At 36.6% G+C, this 22166-nt stretch overlaps 1 protein-coding gene across 4 annotated transcripts in view; it reads right to left on the bottom strand.

Moving 5' to 3' along the window:
- The window catches only part of gria3b (glutamate receptor, ionotropic, AMPA 3b), a 93844-nt gene that overhangs the window by 34243 nt on the left and 37435 nt on the right, over nt 1-22166 (bottom strand). For all 4 annotated transcript variants that reach the window (XR_002291017.2, XM_023959269.2, XM_023959270.2 and 1 more), the window contains exon 4: nt 7178-7365. Coding sequence is in view for 3 of the 4 variants with exons in the window: in XM_023959269.2 (XP_023815037.1) it covers nt 7178-7365 (188 nt within the window). In the remaining variant the exon portion in view is untranslated. The remainder of the gene's footprint in view (nt 1-7177; nt 7366-22166) is intronic.

The following is a 22166-nucleotide window of genomic DNA, read 5'->3' as shown; positions in this document are numbered from 1 at the left end:
ACTTCAGCCTCATCTAGTCTCGGCAAGCCTCGACTCTACCAAATAAAAAAACCCCACTAAATTTAGAACTACAGCTTTTGATTTTTAATAAAGATATATTTTTTTGCAAAACATGACCTTTTCATTGCCGAGTTCGCCTCGACACAGCAAGAGGCCCATTGGAAATGATTCCCCAAAGCATGTAAATATCACTAAAGCATATGAAAGATGAGCAAATAATGATGCAATTATCCTTAAGCCCCCGTTTCAATGTCAGAAACCTCAAATCAAACCAAACAGGCCTCCAACCAAACTGGAACAGCCCCCCACACACATACTCAGTTTAAGGCTTTTTTCAAATTGAATTTAGCTGCATTTGTTTGATTATTGGTACATTCATTTTCAAAATAAGTAAAATGATAAACAAAAATGGCTGCAGGCTGAAAGAAGATGCCTGGTAGTTCAACAGGGAATGGTCTCCATAGCAACTTAATTAGATAACTTTAAAATGGCTGCAATAAAAGCTGATAGACAAGGTTCTTTAGATCATTTGAATTTTGTAAAGATTAAAAAAAAAATTATTTAAAAAAAAATATATATTTTTATTAATTAAAAAAAAATGAATAAAGAAATTAGTGCCATTTGTATACATTGAGTGTACAGAAAAGATGACAGTCTTAATCTATGGATGACAGATTCCTCTGTTTTAGTTTTCATTATACCTGAATTGAACTTTTTTCATTCTTTTGGTGTCTTGCATTTCTTTCTTTTTATGTACTGCCTAGTTTGTAGTTTTTAGTTTCCATTTCTTTGTTCTTGCTTACTCTAGTATTTTGACCAGTTAGCAGCTTGTGACTAAGTTTACACTTGACATCTGTGTTTTACTGTCAATCATTCCTCTCAGAATGAGCTATCTAAGTTTTCTGCCATCCCCCTATGTTCTTATAACTGTTTTCTCCTATCTTGCTTTGGGATCCATTTTTTTTAGATAGAGTTAGTAGGTTTTATTTCAAAACAGTCGCTGGCTGTGTTGTCTGCCACAAATGTCTCATTCCTAGAAATCACCCCACTGTTTGATCAGTTCTACTTTCTCAAGCCTAAACACCTCCATGTCTACAGTGGAAGACAATGCAGCCCCTGTTAATGCTGCCACAGGCTGCAGAATGTTTTTTTCCGAACAAATCCCCATATGCTTTTGTTTTTCTTCCCTGTTTCTCTGAGATTTATTTCACTTGCAGCTCTGTGCTCATTGCTGGTCCGATTGCCTCGAGGCTGTCCCAGACGTCGCTGCTCCCTTCTATGCGGTAACCCCCCTCTCCTCACATTAGTGATGACCAGATTGTTGCCATAACATAAAGCTTGTTTAGGGCCAAAATAAGAGGGAATAGAAGAACTCCGGATGGGTGGAAGAGAATAGCTCAAGTTACCTTTACTAAAGGTCAAAACTGCATGAAAGAAAATGAGCACTAAGGGGCTGGGGTGCATATAGCTATGATTAAAAGGCATAATTATGAAAAGTAGAGGCAATACAAAGATGATTAACTTATCCTAATTTACATTTCACACAGGCAGTCTGTAGGGCCACAGGCTTTTTTAATCAACACATATAATCTTGTGCTAAAAGGTTTTAAAGAAATTCAGATGAGGAAAAACATTCAGAGGCTCTCCTAATTTCATCTTTAGGCAAATAATGTTAATTTATTGGAAACGTGGGACTGATGGAGATATTTACTTAACACAACCAAGGGGCAGTTGTTACAAACTGAAAGTAGCTCGTAGCATGACTAAAGTAATTGTCAGGGACAGATTACGCTACTTTGAAAAAGATATTAGAAGGAGCTGTGCTGCACTATAAAAAATTATTTAGTAGGGGCCTATTACAAGAGTCAAATTGTTTAAAATGTATTTATATATGTTAGATACTATGTTTATCTAATTAAATTGTATCCACACTACCCTTAAATCATTAGTTATGTTTACAATTTGTAAAAAACATGTAAAATTTACCCGAATACTCCAACAACAAAAACAAAAATAAATAAATAGGAAAATAGCCTACAGTTTTATTAACATGGTCACAATGTTTGTTCATACAATATGTTTTTTATATAAGGTTACTACATTTTCTGAAGTTTGTTTTTTCAAGAATGGGACACTATTTATCTTGTATATCGAATTGAAAATTCCTAAAGAAACTGTTAAAAAGTTACAATAATCATTTTTTAATACTTGGAAATGAATAGCTTTTTGTAAAATACACTATTTATGCACTAGAATTTTTTTTGCAAAAATGTATTTTTGTACAAAAAGTGGTACTCACGGTAAACTCGACTTATAATTATTGTTTTTTTAGCTGTAGAGTTAGGATTTTTTTATTTATAATTTTGAAACACATTTGTTCAAATAAGTCTTATGTCAATTATTTACGTAATATCTAAAAAAAAAAGTATTATATTGTCTTTGATCATGTAAGGGAAGATGTAAGCACACTAGTTCTGTATTTTCCTTTATCATTATCCGTCTGTTCTGTCCTTATAGTGAAAAATTTTCAATGGCCGATCTGTTTCTGTCCTTCAAAATAAAAAAAAATAAAAAAGCATTCTCACAGTGAAAGAAGATTAGCAAAGAATGAAAAAAAATACAATTACAAGTGGCCCTTATGTTTAATCATCACCAGTTATTCCAAACAGTATAAGTGTTGCCTTGAAGATGTATACAAAGTAATTTACATCCACACTCACAATCATATTAGATGGTAAACACTGCCGCAGAGTTTAATTAGTAACTTTTATCCTAGTTATGTTTGGCAAGAGAACACTAAAGGTTCTGCCATCAGAGTGGGTAGTGTTTCCAAGATGAAAAGGAAGCTGGATTTTTCAAAATGTTCATCAGGTTTTGTAAATTATGATCCTAATCTCAAACTTCTCAGTCAGAATTCTGAACTATCAACAGGTAGATTAAAACATATACATTTGTTTGGTTGAAATTTGCTGTTGATTTCTGATGGTTTCTTAATTCTGGACAAAGAAAAGATATTTGAAAAGCTGAAAGGACGTTGCAGTTAGATTTTCTTAAACCTTAAATAATTTAGTAATGAAAATGGTTGACAGCTGTCATCACAGCTGTCACCATAGGGCCATAAATATATTTGCATGTATTTTCATAGAAGATCGCTGTTCATCTGCTCTGTTGACAGATGCTGTACATAAAAGTCTGTTTTGATTGAACGCGTTTGCAATAAATTAATTAGTTAGTGAATCTATCAAAGTACCTCATTTCCTTTTTATTATATTCAAAACGTTCATCATTCTATAATGAAAACAACTGTAGAAAAAAGGTATTTCTGTGGACTAGAAGTGAAAAGCAAGTCATTTTTAACAGAAAAAGAAAGTATTACCCTCTCAGATGAACTAATATTTAGTAAGTTTGATGTCGAGCAGACCATGAAGATGTTTGGAACTATTTTTAGCTACTTTACTTTATAAGGCCATTAAAAAAATAAAAATAAAAGTACAGGAAATATTTTCCCAATAAATGTGGTTTATTCAATCCCTTTGACCATTTCGTTAAAAGGATTAAACACACTTGATCACTTCTGGATCCAAAAAACAAATATATTAAATAATATTTTAAGATAGATAGATAGATATTCTTTATTGATCCCACATTGGGGAAATTCAATTGTCACAGCAGTTCCAAAGAGCAGAGAAAAGAAAAGTGACAGCAATGTGCAAAAGTGAGGGGTGTTCCCAAATGTGCAAGTATTCAAATACAAAAAAAATGTGCAAAAATAGAAAAAAGTAAAAAGTAAGTAAGTAATAAATTATGTACATAAAAGTGCTAATTAAGAAGTAAAACCTTGATTTTTCGCTGTTATCAAGAAGCCAAAATTAAATATACACCATTGGGCAAATTTATAGTCAAACAAAAATAATAAATGAAAATAGAAAATAAATAAATACATATATATATTTTTTAAAGTACATGAGTCCAAAATTAGACGATTTACTGTTGGTGTGCCTTATAATGCCCATAGTGCAGGATATATAGTTTGGTAATCAATAGTTATGGTATTTGGTTGGTTCAAGTCCCGGCTGAGGAACCTGAAACAGAACATCAATGGGGGACCTTTCTGTGTGGAGTTTGCATGTTCTCCCCGTGTATGCGTGGGTTCTCTCCGGGGTCTCCAGCTTCCTCCCACCGTCCAAAAACATGCTTCATAGGTCAATTGGCAACTCTAAATTGTCCCTGTGAGTGTGAGAGTGAATGGGTGTGTGATTGTGGCCCTGCGACAGATTGGCAAACAGTCCAGGGTGTCCCCCCTGCCTTTGCCCACAAGCAGCCGGGACAGGCTCCAGCAGCCCTGTGACCCCGAAAGGGATAAAACGGTAGAGAATGAATAAAAAGGGCCTCTTTGTTTGACTTGTTAAAAACAAAGAGTTTTCAGTTTTGACAAAACTGAAAGCTTTTTTGCACGCGCATAACTCTGCTTTTTGTCTGATTCATTGATGAGGGCTTTAATTCTGCAACGGGATTTCACCGGCCAAAGTGCTCAGATACATCTGGATCTGTCCTGCTTCCTGATTCTCGCACAGTTAGCTACCTCGTCTCAAGCGAACGCCACACCATGCAGACGGCGGCTTTGGCTCCTCAAACAGGCTCAAATGCGCAGATGCATTTGTATCTGTCTACAATCATTGTTAAATAGAACTGCAGCAGCAGGTACAAGCAGCAGGTTTCCACATAGCTGACAGTGGGTGCCATTTTTGGTGTGATTGCCCTCATGGGAGAAAGCACATTGCTTTTTCAGAGAATAATAGTGTTGCCCGATATGGGGCAGCTACAGAGAAAAGTCCAGCAGCTTCCCTGAATGCCTGAGAATCATTCATATTGGCAGAGCTGGACGGATTATTCCAATTAGCTCCAAAAAGGGGAGAATAAAAAGTCCCATGCTGAGGATGTCACTGGAATATGAGTCAAAAAACAAACACGCTGCTGATTTGAAGGTTAGCTGCTAAAAGGAAACTACCTTATCTGTCTAAAAACAATGTTTGGATAGGTAAGAGACTGATGATGACTGACAGGGATTCAGGGGTGATGAGAAAACAATTACAATATCTAATAATGAACAAAAACAGGAATCATAGAGCTTTAAAAAGATTACGATTGTGCATCTTTTTTTTTTAAGGGAAAAGAAGCAATTACAGACATAACCATCAATACGCCTCAGATGTGATAAATATTCTAAGCCTTTCTTAAGAGCTGATGCGTGCTGTTAACGTGAGAAGGGATCAGATTTCAGTCTACCCCAGGATTTTAAGTGGAGAAATTTTTCGGCTCAAGAATTAAATTAGACACAGCAAATTAATACTAACAGCAGTTGTGCTTTAAACTATGACTCCGGGATCAAATTACAGTCAGGGGATAAAAAAAAACAAAAAAAAACAGGCAAAGTAACGGTTGATGATGGGATATTGTGAGGCAAAGAGAAGCCAATATCTAAATGAATGTTAACGATCAAGATCCAATTCTGGAACTGATTGCCTTATAAGCAGGCAGCGGTGAAGCAAGGTGGAGCGAGAGGAGGCCGACAGAGGAGATGCTTGGCATAATAGCCACTCATCTATTCACGGTAATTGTGTTTTGCTCACTGCAAGGACTGGTGGACCTTTCATTTTCTCTCCAGGCAATCAAATTGATGGAGGAATGGAGGGGTCTGGGGTTGTCAAGTGAAGGATTAAAGAGGTTGAATCTTCTCCAATGACTGCTCCCTCTCAGGCTTTTCCACCACAGGCTCACAGTCATTTTCAAACATGTCACGGAGCATAGCAAAAAAACAACAACAAACAAAAGAAAAACCCCTCTTATCTCCAATATTTCAAATATATGATTGGCAGCATTTTAAAGGTCAAAGGAAGTTGCTGGTTGAAAGACCTCAGATGCACAACCCAGTGTCAACACCTTTACAGGCACAGCAAGCAAAGAGGCCACGGTTCCCTTCTTTTTTAAGGTTTGCTTTCATTTTGCCTTTCTGTGTTGCATTACCTGTAGTCACCATAACATTGGTAAATGCATTGGCATGCGTCTTCATTTACAGTATGTTAGTCACCAAATGACTTGTCATTGAAGATACAAGTTAAATTTGAATCCAGACTTTTTTTTCTGTGTAAAAATCTTACAAATTTTATTTGTCTGCTCGATCTTTGTGACCCAGTAGAGAAACAGAGCATCTTGAATAATTTGTTTTATTTTAATACAACTTTGTTTTTTAAGTTAAAGTCTTTAACCCTTTAACAGCAAAGCTTTCACCAGGGAAAGCAATAAAAACACATGCACTTCAACCTTTTCCACAATCAACAACAGTTCAAGATTTTAATGCTGATATGCAACATTTTAATGTAGAAAAGTAATTTACAGTAGTAAAGTACTGCATTTTGTCACATATACTTCTCTACATCAGAATCAGCTTATATACGTTGATGCGTGACCACTTTACTACTGTAAAGTGCTGCAAAGCGGCTTTTCTCAGATTCAGAATCTTTGGTGACTTCTGGTAATTCAAGGATGTCAACACTGGGGCTAAAGCTAAATATGTGTATAGGTCGATGCGATTAACAGCTTGCCTCAGACAGATAAATCTGGTTGGATCGTAGGAATATAAATCGATTAATTGATTAGGTCAATTAATCACACCCACACTTATAACTTCTGAAGTAGGTAAAAAAACTAATCATTTTTCACAGCTCCAAATTCCACACATTGAGCTCCGTTTGACACGTTCTGCCACCATCAGTGTCGTTTTTAAACTTGTTTTTTGGCTGATAAAGCTGGATCTGTGCAGCCAAACCATTTTTTGGAGAAACCTAGTTTCCAAAAAGTACATTTACATTTTTATTGCGTTTCATAGCCAGCTATGAGTTTATTTAACACTGACACTTTTTAAATATAATAAAGAAAAAAAGGCATGCCTTATTGAAGTTATCTGCTGATATTAGATTCCCCCTGAAGTTGGAACTCTCTTTTGGGAGCAGATTAGATTACATAACACCAGCATTTTAGTGTTGAGACACAGTTACCATTACTGCAAACTAACCAATGTCAAACACTGGTTCTGGAATGAACCATTAGCAGACAGGAGGGATAGTGCAGGTGTTTGGTGTTATCATGACCTCATATGAGTGTGGAGCATGACACCTACCTGTTCTAAAATGGTATTGATTCTGTCCACCTCACAGTCGATCACGTAACGCTTCTCCTGCCTCCTGTCCATCTCCTCGATGATGCGTCTGAACTCTGCTGCGTCTGTTGTGCTGCTGACAGAGCGAGCGGTCACCTGCCAGTTGTTAGCCACTGCTGCCTCCATGATGGCCTGCAGGATGGAGAAACCTAGAGAGGAGAAAAAAATAACACAGATAGCTAAAAACATTAGGCTAGATAAGACTCAAAAGATAGGAGTGTTGTTAAATCCAAAGGTTAAAGATCTAAAAAATAATTAAAATAGCTTTAACAAATCTGAACTTCTGTTGAGAACATAGCATTTAAAGTCCAACTTTTTCCACTACAGAGCACAAATTAAAATGTACCTTCCAAAAATATTGTTTCTTGAATATTTGAAAAGAAAAAGAAAAAACTTTTCATAAATTGATCAGCAGAGATGTTTCTGCATTTGGCATCAATTAGACGATGGTATTTAGCTGAACACCGTGTTAGATCAGACAATGCTGTGAAGCATTTTGAAGATAAAGACAATAAAAGATTAATCCCGGCTACTGTTAGAAATAAGTCATTGGGCTGTGAGAAGACTGTGAGGCCTTCTAATGATTAATTCACATGTGAAATATTTTCAGTCAGCGCAGTGCTCAGAAACACTATGACCAAATAACACACCAAAGCAATGAATAATAAAGGTCTGCCTCTGTTGGGAAGGATTGCATGCAGGAATAAAACTCCCTTCATTCATCTGCAGTGTTAAACAAGTGAAAATGAAAGCAGGATCTATTAATGAAAAGCAAACAGGCAGCTGGTATTTCATTAAACCAAGGACAGTGCAACTAGAGCTGGATGTTCAACAAGGTTCTTTTTTTTGTTGGTACTCCTGTTCAATTTCCAGCATCTGTAATGCAGTAAACTAAAAGACAGAAGGAGAACAAAAGAAAGTATTCAACACCCAATTCTGCTATACCAGGGATCTGCAACCTTTAACACTAAAAAAAACATTTGGTCCAGTTTCTCACGGACCAAAACCCAGCGACAGCTGCAAAGCAGTTTACAGTTTAGAAAAATACACTTTCTTATGCTTTTATATCAATTCAGCCATTCATTTATTAAATGTAGCTTTAAATGTTTATGATAATTTAATTATAAGAGTTATGCAATTTTCTCTGTATGAGTATTCAAACTTCTTTTACTTTCGACAGCAGCGAAAAACAAGTACCTTTCAAAAAAAAAGCACTGATGTAGCAGATTTACTTGAATTAAAAATCCAAGAAAGTCAAGAAACTCAAACACTGCATTTGCTCTCATTGACTTTGGTTCACTTCCATCCTTTTTCTCCTTTCACCACTGAATAAATAAAAATGACATTGGTATAAAATCATTATGTCTTTTTATCTATAGATATATATACTTTAAGACCGTTGCCTCTAAACAGTAACTAGGCACTACATTGTATCAAAAGATAAGAATACGTGCTTTAACTTTCTTCTAAAAACCCGCTGACAAAAGGAGAAATCTTTTACTATCATTTGGCTCAGCTCTCCAACATAATAAAAATCTAAACATAACTGACAAAACGTAATTAACTATGAAAAATTAATCTTAACAACAAGCCCATAACATATTCAAATTCCATTTTTCTTCAAAGCCAAAGAGCCACAATAGAGAGAAAAAAGAGCCACATGTGGCTCCAGAGCCTCAGGTTGCAGACCCCTGATGGTCTTCCTAGGTTCACTTAAATGCACTTAAATAACCTGTGGTAAACCTGGCTATTAGAGTAACTAGTTTATAAACTGAAATGCACAGCAGTAACCCAGGTTACCTTTACCTAAACCCAGAATGTCAGTGGTCATTGTAATGCAAATGAGATCATAGAGAAAGCTGTTTTTTTTTCTACTTGGTTCCTGGTTTACATGACATTTAAGAAACGGGTCACTCAAGGAGGCCAATCAGGTGCCAGTCAGGGTAAGGTATGTAAATACTGTACATCTATATTTGAAGAGAAGTGGGGAAATGTATTCGTTTTTTTTTCTATTGTGACTCCTTTTCCTTTTTTACCATATTTCTTTGACTAATTCCTCGACTAAGTAGTTCCGTTGTTTTGAGAGGTTTGCAATTTCTCCAGACACAAAGTTCAATGATTTTTTAATGTCCTCTGGTTCTTTTTCCAGGAAGATTACTGCAATTGCTGAATAAAGGACAATATTATCTGAAGAAATAATGAAAGCTACCGCAACAAAGCAGCTGCAAAACTCCAACATTTTCTTCTTTTCTGCTTTATTTGGTCCATGCTGACAAACTCTGGAAATTTGTGTCAAAGCAGAGTGACCTTTCCCTATGCAGTACAAAGCGTACTGGAGAATCTGTCGTTTGGGACACACCAGTTGACCTGAAGGTCAAGCAATCCAAATATCAGTTTGGATCTCAAAGAACAGGCTTAACTTGTAGCAAAAGCATGGTCGAATGACACCAGGTGTGGAAGATATGAACAGATACACTTCCAGAGAAGTACTTTAAAAGTATCCTGAGTCACAGAGCTGTTTCAGGGCTACGATCACTTGGCATCATTTTTTGAACTGAGCTAGAGCTAGACTCTTTGCGCCATCCAGACTCCCAGCTCGGCTGACATTGAGCTTATTGATCCAGACTGACTATTTTCTAAACCCCAATACAGTAGGCAGCAGTGCACCCCCTCTGCTTTAGCAGCAAATGAAGAGAAGGACTTGCAAGTGCTAAAGTTACCAAACTGCTACCTTGAATAGTGCAAATATATCTGCCTTATTTACTTTTTAAGCCTGTTTTTGTGGGGCTGCACAGCCCAGCTAAATAGGCTGCCAATTACCTGGATATGGTGTATTTAATCAATCAATCCAAACCTAGAATCAACTAATCCTGCCTATTGGGAATGAACAGGGCAGAGATGGCTAGAAAGCAATCAGGGTGATCTCAAGCATCTGGGTAAGGAGGACAACAGGGTTGCAGTCTCATTGACATTAAGGTCAAACTGTTTTGAAAAGTTAATAGACAGGATTTCACAAGATCGGTTACTAGTTACTAGTACGGTAACTAGTTGTAGATTGTCGCACTTTGTCGCACACAAAGCCCACTGATCAAAGCTCCAAACCAGACTGGAGCAATACGTTTAGATAAGCCAACCAAACTCTAGAGGTCAAATATACTAGAGCCAAATATAAACTGCCAAGATTCAGTCATAGGGTCAACATCCTTACGCTACTGTGGCAAATAAAAACAAACAAAAAATATCATGACTGATATTCAGTCAGTGGTGATCTTTAGTGCAGATTCCATCAATTTCCAACTTGAAGAAATAACAAACAAAAAGAAGAGTATATGGAACTAAGTATCATCATTATTACATGAATAGAGCAGCAGCCTCCTGTCTTCTTTTACTTCTCACATCTCTATGTAAATTGAAAGTTACAGTATAGAGGTTTGAATAAAACAGATGCATTATTCATTTTCCTGAGGCATATATGCTCAGAACCTCAACACCCATAAGCCTGCTCGTAGCATAGCAGTTTTCCCAGCAGTAAGAGCTTTGCACATGAAAAAGTACTGTGCAGATTAACTGGGTCAAAATGGTCTCTGCTGGTTGGAAACTGTTTAAAAAGGCTAACCATGTTAAAAAAAGAAGAAAAAAAATTAAAACGATAGAAGTCAAAAACAAATTTAAACAAGCAGCATTTATATCAGTTTAGAGAGACGCACAATAGGTAAAATGACAAAGTGTATATTATTTCACATGTATAAAAAAATAAAATAAAAAAAAATGTGTGCAGTTAGGCAGGCGGTAAAGGTTGAAAATTATAAACACAGACTTATATCCTATCATTACTGCAAGTGAATTCTGTTTAGATATAAGCTTATTTTATGAGGTGCATAATTGTCTAAAAATATAAAATATTTATGTTTTGAGGCTTTAAAAAAACTGTCAAAACTCATGATGTCTAAACACGAAAGCACCACAGACTGGAACTGTCAACTGAATTCGAATCTGGAAAGGCTTTTATTTTGAATTTGCTATTTGTGAAGCATTTGTGCCCAGCAAACCCTGAACAACCAAGGGAACAATTAGATTCACCCGAGATTTACAGAAAAGTCAGTGCCGGCAAAAACTGACATTAGCCTAGAATTGAAGCTACACAATCCGGTAGTAATAAATAGCCTGTCCAACAACAGGGTACTCCTGCTCCTATTGTAATCCATTTTGTTTTTAAAGTGACACAAAGGTTAATATTTCATGAGTCAGGTCTAAAATCAAAGATGAACGAAATCCTTTGAGCTCTCAACTTAATCTGACAGCAGCACAGAGACTGATAGTTTTCTCTTCATACCTTTCAGCAAGTACAAATGACAAATCAGTTTTGCTAATCCATGCTTCTCTGCAAAGATTTACATCTGCCACTAACCCTTCTTGGACCAAGAATCTATTTCCAGCTTGAGTCAATCAATGAATGCATCCTCCTGAACAGCCCCGGAGACTCTCATAAACGCTTTTGATAGTGATATTTATTTCCATCACGGAGAAAAGCTGTAAATCCCTTGCACCTCTTTGCCAACGGGAGCCCTGCAGCTGTGTTGCATCTGAAAATGTGATACAGTCGACTACATAAATTTTAGAGGACAACATGGTCTCCTTATCAGCTCTTGTAAATTGCTGAGGTGCAGATGCATCAACACGCAGCAGCTTGTGATGATCGGGCTCCACATTGCTATCATTGCTAATCATTGCGAAACAATGATATTTGCAGTTACATGAAGTACTGTAACAGATAGCAACATACAAACTGAGTACAGAGGAAACTACACTTCATCATGTATACACACTGTTTATGTATTCACTCCTGGTTCCTTTTGGAAAAAAGATTTTTGGATAAGATTCATTTAAACACTAAAGATGCAGATCCTTTTCTACAGATAAACCTTGTTTTTACATTATTTTAACCTGTAACTAAGTAACTATATTTATGTCAAATAAACCTACATAAAAAACATGTAATAGTGATAACAATTTCGTTAAACATCTATATAAGCTTGTTGTTGATGAAAAATGATGTTTAACTTGTTGATGTGTTTGATGTTAAACATTTCTACAAGTTTTATTTATTTTATTTTTTTAACATTATATTTAATAATTTAAAAACTTAAGCACTTTCTCAGTTGTATCTTTCTCTGGTATTTTTGTTTTTAATAGTGTGTATTTATTGTCAAATAAATGTCCTCAAACTTTTTTATTTTTTATTTAATTGCAATAATTATATGAGGAGGACTGGGGTTAACCAGGTACAATTACATGAATATTTACTTAGAATGTGCAGAATGAAATATTCAAGTCTTTAAAGCAATTTTTTAAGGGCTTTCTAAATTTTTTGTTGACAAAAAGATGCCTTTCTGCTCATTTTTATTATAGAAAATGTATTTTTCCAAATAAAAATGTATGTTAAACATATTGATAGTAAAACAAAAATCAAAGTTGGTTTTAAAATAGAAATTTGAGGGATATAACAGTATTTATTTGCGTTTAAGTTAAACCAGAAGTTGATATGGATTGTAATCAGATTCAGTAGCTTGGCAGTAATGGCCAGCAGTAATCATTATAGGTGAATTCCATAGATTTCTGATTAAAGATTGAACAAAATAAGACTTTTTAGATGACAAATATATGTGATTATAAAACCAGGAATTCATAACTCTGTCTAAACTTGTGAGAATGCATTATACTGATACTTTCATGTGTTACAATTCCTTTGAACATCAAAAATTAGTTTTACACGGCAAAAACTTAATCTTAAAACATGTAGGAAGACCCTTGTTTCATGAAAAATAGTCTTATTTAGTCCTGCAATTAATATAAATGTATAACATGTTTCAATAGCAAATATCAGTTTGAGAAAATACATTTTGATAACTAGGAGGTTTTTTAAAATAAGAATTTTTAGTCAGACCATATTTCTTACCACATTATCAGATTTTTTGCTTATTTAAAGAAAAATGTTAATATTTTAAGAATTTGTGACTTATCCCTAGGTGGCCTGTTTTTGCGCTGGCAAACTACTGAAGGTAAAATATCTTTGTGAAAAATTGTACATTTACTTTGGACTTTTTGCTGCATGTCAGGCTGGAATATCAACTTGACCACAACTAATTCTGCATTTTTTTTTCTATCTGCTAAAGTGCATGAGGTCTTCTCCTAACTGCAGGAATCACTAAAATTGCACTTACGATGAAAATATATTCTTAACTTCTCTAAGGCTAAAACCTGTTTGGGTTACATGGAGAGGAAAAGGCGTGTTCACATGTCTACAGACATATAAGGGGGGGTTTAAGCAAAACTCAAGTGGACATTTTAAGGCTCTAACAGTCACCTGCCAAAATCCACTAAGCTTCTTTTTGAGATCATTTTAGATTATAAACAGCATGAATGACAGACTACTGTAGAAAATGGAAAGCCGGCACATCCAAGCCTGAATGAAAGTTTGAAAGTATAAAGTGAGTGGTGTAAGTTGCTGTCAAGCATTCCTCTGAAACACATTCACAGTTGTTGCAGCAGCTGTGATGGATGAAACTCAGTTGTTCTGGTCTTCTGCCATCGGATCCAGCTAGAGCCCGAAGATGCTTCGAGTGCTTCTGAAACCTCGCATCACACTTAAATGTTGTAGCAATCTAGCGAACAGTGGCCGAGTAGGAGTTAATGTCTTCTTCTACATCTGTGAACCGGATCTTAACAGGATGAGTTTTGAAGCGTCACCCGCAGCGGCTCAGCAGTAATTGAATTGAGTTGCATCTAATCTCATTGCCCAGCTCTTTTGGTTACCTACCTCTCATTAGGCTTCCGTACAGGCTTCTGTCTCGCTTTCTTCCCCACGTTTGCTCATTTCTTTTTGAATCTATCGATTCACTTTAACCGGGAAATTCAGGGAAATTTTGCAAAGCATTTATTTTACTGACTTAGTTTTAGTGTAAGAAACATAAAAAGAATTGCTCTGATTTTTTCCCCCATTTTAATAAATAATCATTTTATCTTAAAGAATTTCAAAATATCTAAATATTAGGTAAAAAAATAAACGACCCTGGGAGTATTTCAGGAAGGCAATTTGAGCAGTTACTCCTCCCCGGGGGCGGTTCAGTCTCATTAACTCACCTGTTTAGCGTCCTACTTAAGTTCCAGGTGTGCGGTCCAATCCCTCTTCTTCCATTTGTGCGAGCTCTGTGTTCTTCACCCCACCCTCCTCCCCGGCTTCCACCTGTGAGCTCCGTTAGGGGTTGGTAGTTTAATACCCAAAGTTTTCTATGGAGATCTTTGATTTATGTATCTGAATGGAGCCTTATGCCAAACTAAAAGAAATATGGAAATAAATCTTCTTTTACTGCATGAGTTGTTTGACTGAAATAATCAATGCTAGCCACAACGGAATAACCAAACGATCACATGGTAAAGGAAAACAAGTACATCCTAAATCCGTTGACTGAAGGAAAATAGAGGAGACAAATGTGAAAAAGAGGCAGATTTTAAATCAACTCTGATGACGTGTTCACACCAGCCACGCCCACGCGTGTTCAAGTGACCACCTCCAAGAAAAGGTCTATGTGACCGCACATGTATGCACGTTTCCTGGCTCTACCTACAAACGCACGGTCGTTGTACACGCCCTGAAAGTTAAAGCAGTAGAACCAGTGGTGACATATGGATGGTGTCCTCTTCAATACACAGAAGTGAAAAATGTTTAAAAATTGATCATGGAGGAAAAATGAATGATACCAGTTTGTGCCCGGACAGAATTATAGGACACACCAAGTCTTTCATATTCCAGAAATAGAGCTGTCAAAGAAAAAGTCTAAAGCAAGATTTGTGAGATGGGCATCGCTCTGACATTTCGCACCATGCCTATTCCAGTTGTAGGTAGACGCGGTAGTATCGGGTAGAGACATCCCATTTGCTAAAACCACGTTCAGGAACCCACAATTTACTTTTTTTCCCAACAATTGACATGTAACCAACCTGCATGACTCAGGATAAGGTTTTTTAAACTAAAATTTTCTATACTTAAATATGTGTGCCTGCATTGTGTTGATATATGTTTTATATATGTGGTAGATTTTAATTTGTAGTTTAAAAATGTACTTTTCATTGAAGAGTGACCTTGTTATAAATCAAGAAGCCCTGAAACAACAGCTGCCATCACCACGAGGACACAATGAAAGCTTGTTTGAAACTCAAGCTGTCAAAGTCTCACTCTTGGTTAACTGTGTCAGTCTGTCTGTTCTCATTTATAAATATTCCCACAGATGCTCTGACTTGATTGTCTTTTGAGGGAGGCTGAATAAATAGAACATTTAGAGTTGGTGAGTATTATTCTTTGCTAAAAAGAAACCATCACTTTTGTGAAGTCAAGATCAAAGTCGTTAGGAGAAAAAATCTTTGTCAAGAGGAAGTTGTATCAAAAAATATGACTGCTGTTTGGGAAATTGTTGGGGGGAGAAAGAACAATTGTTACAGCTTCTCAATTTCTGCATGCCCACAGAAAAAGATTCCTTTAGACCTTTAGAGGAATGTTAGAAAGACATGAATTACTGAGAAGTGAATGCCAAAGTAGCCCAAAAGCCAATGCTTTGATGTGGTATTTACAGTAGGCCTACAACCAAAACAGTTCCACTGCCAACTGTTGTCCTAATCAACAAGACAGTGCATGTCAAATCAAACAGAAGCAGCATGCTGTCTGTATCTTTGAGATGTGAATGCAGGAGGCAGGGGAGGAGAACTTTTGTCCAATGTGAAAATCCACCCACAGACTTTCTACAACTCCTGTCTCTCCCTGTGATTTTTCTCCACTCACTCACACCAGTGTGACATATTGGCACATGCTGTGCACACAGTTTTGTACAGTGTGCGCGTGAAGGAACTGATCAAGTAGCTTTAAAGCAGCTGTATGATAAATGAACACAAAGGAAGAGGTAGTGTAAATATTGGGGGGTTTTCTTTGAGGCAACTTTTATTTTATTAATTAAAGGAAATACTTACAATTACTTCACGATACACCTACTACACCTACAACAGTTGCCGATCCATCTTCATGGCTTCCCTTGAGGTGGTCATAATCTTAATAGGGAACTGTAAGACACCTGTGCTGTCTATCCTGTCTACGACCCTCCACGAGCCCAGAGAACCCAAGAATCTACAGCAACAGTGCAGTGTGACTAAGGCATAAGCAGTGTCTGCAGCTCCTTCTAAAAAGGAAGCAACACTTTGTTGTCATGAAAAAAAAAAAACATGTCTGAGCTGTTTGCTGCTGAAGCTAATGGCAGGTTGGTGGTGAAATGTCTTCATTCCAGATTCATGGGTGACAGTGTTTTTGTTATGTGCTCATTGTGACAGATGATGCAGATCAGAGTTTTATTTATTTTGAAGACACGTGTTTGACTTTAAGGGGAAACTGAATTTATGCAGGTTGCCACCATTGGTTTGACTCTGTCTATTAGGCCGTGACTTTGGCTGTATTATCTGTTTACGTGAGCAAAATAAGAAGAGAATGGGATGCGTGCTTTCATCCATATTTCAATATTATTTTTCTTGTGAATTGTATGGGTTTTTGGATGTGCCCTTTCTTGTCAGAGTGTCCAGGCTGATTTATTCTCTGGGTGCATGCATAATTTAGTTGTCATGAAGCCACCGTGAAGGAGAGGGACTCTTGTGCTCACAGCGCGTTTATGCGTTTGCGTTCGTGTGTGCGTGCGTACAAAGTCGCAGCTGGGTGCAGCTGATGTGCCATTATTGTGGCTGAGATGAGCCCACAACGCTGCGGAAACAATCCGCGGCGTATGATATAAACACGGCTGCAGTGAGGAGCTGCTTTCATTCAGTATTTCACACTGCGAGCAAAAAGAACTATAAATCAACCATTGTGAAAGACAATATTGCACTTGAATGGACATAATTTGTGTGAAATCTGAGTCAGAGTGGCAGAAGAATTCTTGCAAAAAAGCCAAACCAAAAGGGTAAGCGCTAGTACTTTCTAATTTTACAAACTGAAAATTATTGCTTTTTTTCCCCAGGCTTCTGTAAAGCAGAGTTGTTAAAAGATAAAAAGAGAAACTACAGAGAATTCACATGAAAGCTGCACATTCCTCAATGGCCGTGCGTTAGTAAAAATAATTTGTTTCATGCCCTTTATGTGGTAAATCTCTTTAGTTTGGACAGTCCTGTGTGCTTTTGGTTTTGCACCAAACATTTTGGTTTATTAAGTTGTTCACAACATGAGGAGGAACGCCGATCTTGCAGCAACCTAATTAAAAGGACAGACTTTGTTTTGTTTGCCATCAAAAGCATCCAGGAGAACAGCAGGCAGCATTTGTTGTTTGACTCTTCCAAGGAACAAAGGCAACTGTCTCAGGATGGCCAATTACAGGGATTGCTGAAGGACATGGAGCAAAGTTTGCTCAAACTACCCCCTCCCATCCATCCTCCCCTGCCACACTTCAGATCTCTTCCTCTGCCCACCACACTGTCACAGTTTGGCATGAATTAGAGGGGATCAAGGTGTGGTCATCTTCCCATTCACAAACATTAGTCCTCTGTTGGGAATTACCTCTGTCAGCAGTCATCTATGAAGCAGAAGAGCCTTTGATAACATTTGTAAGAAGATTTTGTAAAGAAAACTTAAACCCTCAGTACAACGGAAAGGGTCCAAACTAACAAGACAACTGAATTAAAGCTACTAATAAGTTACAACATAGATCAATAAATACAACAATTACACATCAGTTTTACAGTTTTGTAAAATTTTAATTAGAAGGATTCCATTAAACTGTCCAACAGTGTATATCACAGCACGTTGTCACTTCCATTGACTTTTTTCACCACAGTGCTATCTGACAAATAAATGAAATTTAATAACATATAATTGTTTTTAAGCAAAAAAAAAAAGAATGCTTGTCATATTATGATTTTTTTTTTTCTGGTGGCTAGAGAAGTTTAGGTTTGGATTTACATTCTATACCTGCAACAGGCTAATGAGACAGCTAAAGATAACCTAAGTAAACTCTGCAACAATATGAAATTGCTTTAAAATAGTCTCTTTACTCACTTAAATCACTCTCACAGCTGTTGTTTTTTTTGTAATAGTTATTATTTTTTACCTCCCTTTCCTAAGCATACATTGTATTTTCTAGGAGACAGCACAGACTACCAACTGCCTGCAATGAGAAAGACCCAGATTGGCTTGTTTGATCTGAGTTTAGGCTCAAAGAGCTGACTGGTAAATGACTGTCGACTCATTTCATGAGATTTTTCTTTTCTTCTACTATAATAAAGTAAATGTACGTCTCTCCTTTGATGCAGGGCGTTTATACATTCCTCTAGGTTTATTTCTTGTTACATCTTCCCTAAAACTCTCTACAAACTACCGTTTTTTCCACACTATAGGGAATAAGGCACACCGTCAATTAATTATTAAAAATGTATGTCATATATTATTAACGAAATTATGTCATATATATATATATATAAGGTGCACCAAAATATAAGGCGCATTAAGCGAGACAAAAGATTCAGAGATAAGTCAGTCAGTTGGACTTCAACCATGAGGAATGAAATGCAACTTGTGGTGCGGAAAATATGGTACTAACCATCAGGCAAGAATCCACTTCTTCTACAACTTGGAACTGCTCGAAAAAGTTAACTGCCAGTCCCTTGTCTTGTTGCTCTTTCATTAAAAAAATATTAAAATGTGGAATTGAATCATATACATTAGAATTTAATACAACTGCCTCAAAACAAGGACATCTTGATCTGGATCCCAGCTAGAGGTTTCTCTGCATGGAAGAATAATTTTCTGGTTTGACAGAGGTTAATTGTTTACTTTAACCTGCAGCTATAGATAATTCAGTTCATTTAAATGCTGACAGGATGAGCTTTTTATTTTTACATTCCTATTAATCTGGTGCAAATACATCTATTAGTATACTTCAGGTGTGGTCAATGTGGCTGTAAAAGTAAAACCACATTGGTGGGACTTTAGTGACTGAAATGTTTACATCATAACAGGATATTTACTACTTAAATTATCGCTAAACCTTTATTAATGACAGTGAAACTCTACAAGGGTTATATATGTCATACGCACACCTTTCAGGGGCTTTCTCAATACAAAGATATGATACTTTATTTTTATTTATTTAACCTTTATTTTACCAGGAAGTCCCATTGAGATGTCTTTTTAAGGGAGACCTGGACTATGGATACCTGAAAGCATTTTCATAAAAAGTCTCATCAGGTCACCCTGTATTTTGAAGGAGCGCTTTCCTTCCACAGGGCAGATTATGTAAAAAAAAATAAAAAAAAATCTGGCCTGGATTCATTAGCATAATGAAATTCAGGCCTTCTCAAACAGAAGCACCAATTTTACCAGACAGACCTTTGCAGAACTTGGCCACATCAGTGTGAATCACAAAGGGAAAAACAAGGCATTCTTTCACCTCTATGTAATGAAAACACAACTACACCCAGAAATTAGGTACAAATAATTTATAGCAAGACTGACTAGTTCTAACTTGGGGTTTGGAAGGTGCTTTATTTTTTAATTTAAAGACAAATAAAAAAACACTGGTTCATGGTACAAATGAATAAAGTTAATTTACAACTGATGTAGCACAAAATAGATTTTAAACAATTTTAATGGTTTTTCAGCCACAATTGGAGGAGCCCTGGAGATCTGCTTTGGGTTTACTAATGTATAGATTAGTATGTCTACCTTCATTAAAATAGCAATGAAATTTAGATAGTATTTCTACCAGGAAAGCTTTCCAAATGTTACATAGTGTAACTGTAAATGAGATGAGGGTACAGTGTTCTGCCTAAGCCAGAGAAGGGCTATCAGCTTAACTGAAGAACCTTCTGTTCTTTGGCTAGAAGTGCAGGTTTAAAGGATTTGAAAGCTGATTTTCCTTGCTTTTTTAGGCTTAGGTTTGCTTGTTTGTTTTAGGCTCTGCTTCAAAAATTCCAAACCACCCAGCAACACTGACATATGAGTTAGGTCATCTATCCATCTTGAGCCGACCTAACCCTCCATTCGATCATTTTCTGGGCTCTCTTCTTTTTGATCAGGGTCTCTTCTAGGCTGGAGTATTTCAGGGAGAGTACATCCCGGTGAGATGACGAGTCCATTACAAGGCCACACAAAAAAACCACAGCAAGGATATGCTAGTAGACAATCAACAACCTAATACGCATGTTTTGAGACAGAGGAAGGAAAATATGAGCCCTCTTGGAAAAGGGGGCATGCAAACTCCACGCAGGGCCCACAGCCAAGATTTGAGTGGAAACGAGAGAAAGAGAGAAAGTGACTCATAAATCAAGAAGAGGTGAGATTGCTGAATCAGGGTTGATTGTGCCTGGGAGAGACAATAAAGCCTGTAATCATCTGTCTCTGCTGCACAGAACTGGCAATTATCTACCCATACCTGACCGCCAGAACAGAAAGGGCAGTATCCATCTACCTTCACCTTATCGCCCTGTACCACTCTGGTTTTTAAGGGGAAATATGTGTGCTGATGGAAGCTGAAAGAGAAGGTAGTAAAAAGATAATATTCCCTGTAGCGGAGGTAAGGGTGGAGTAGAGTAGAGGTGGCTATTGAAGTACAGTTTATCCAGGTTAGTTATATGTGATGTTGGGGGGTGAATCGAAAAAGATGACAGATGTTTGAATCTCACATCTCCCTTTATTAGCACATACATTAAAACACGAAACAGGAGAGCAACCAGTCATTAAACGAGCGTAACACTGCCTACAAATGCTATTTACCCTCACTGTGGTTTGATCATAGAAAAAATGGTTTCAAACTGACATTTAAGGTACAAATTTCCTTCCATTTCCCTTTAATACTTTCGAGACTGTGACGCAAAGACCATCATTCTCTGACTGAAAAAAAGCACTGCACTAAAGCCTAAAAGCCTTTTTTTCGCCTTTCCAATAACAGACCAAAATGAATAGTGTTGCTGTAATTAATCTTTTATATTGACTGAACGAAAACCTCTTGGTGGAACTCAGCTGTTTTTATTCATTTATTTGTTTATTGTTTCCCTTAGCACCGTAATTTTCTCCTGTAATAGGGGAGACTGTGGAATAATTGCTAAGTTGCTTCCACTTTTGTGGATAATCAATGATTTTTTTATTTTATTTTATCCAGCTCAAATTAAAAGGGATAAAATAGTCTTAAAGGAAATGATCAAATTCCTCAGATGCTTTGAAGTTCCCATTCGGATCACAGGGTCATTTGTTGCAGGTGTTTATTTATATATTTATTTATTTTTAATTTCCCCTGGTGCAAAATTTGTTCTGCACGGGCAGAATATGGTAGGAGCTGTTTGTGTGGATTCAAAAAGATGCAACATAAATACAACAATAGACTATAAAATACAGCAATAGACTACAAAAACTAGAAGAAAAAGAAAGAAAATGATCTCATTAATATATATTTTAGGACTCTTAGTTGATAATAAATTGATTGGATAAGTGATCAGCTAAAAGATCTGTCACTTTTTTGGACCTGATCAGTTTGATTCAGAAAAATATGAAACCTTTCAAGATCATTGACAACATACGTCTTCAATGGCGATCAGATCTCTGTTTTCATTCTCTAATACTGGACTTATTTCTTAATATAGGATTGAACTTTTACAGTTTAAACTAGTTAGAAAAGTGTGAAAATGTTCATGTCTGTCAGAAAAAAGTGCATGAAGTGTGTAGTGATGGGTTTTACAGCCTTAAAACACCTGTTATTCTACTTTGCACATTTCACTTATCGCGAGTTATTTTAAGATAATAATCCACGATAGGCGAGGGAACACTATATATATTTTGACTCAAGTAATGTCACCGTTTATTATGTTTTTTCTTTTCCCCTGAAATGCCCACATCTTAGGGAAAATCAGCAAGAGGTTCCACAGCAGTGCATGG

The sequence above is a fragment of the Oryzias latipes genome, chromosome 10 (assembly GCF_053564925.1).
Source record: "Oryzias latipes strain Hd-rR chromosome 10, Olatipes_Hd-rR_3.1".
In the NCBI taxonomy this organism is placed as follows: domain Eukaryota; kingdom Metazoa; phylum Chordata; class Actinopteri; order Beloniformes; family Adrianichthyidae; genus Oryzias; species Oryzias latipes.
The sequence above is the reverse complement of the archived record's forward strand: the minus strand, read 5'-3'. Positions and strand labels throughout refer to the sequence as shown.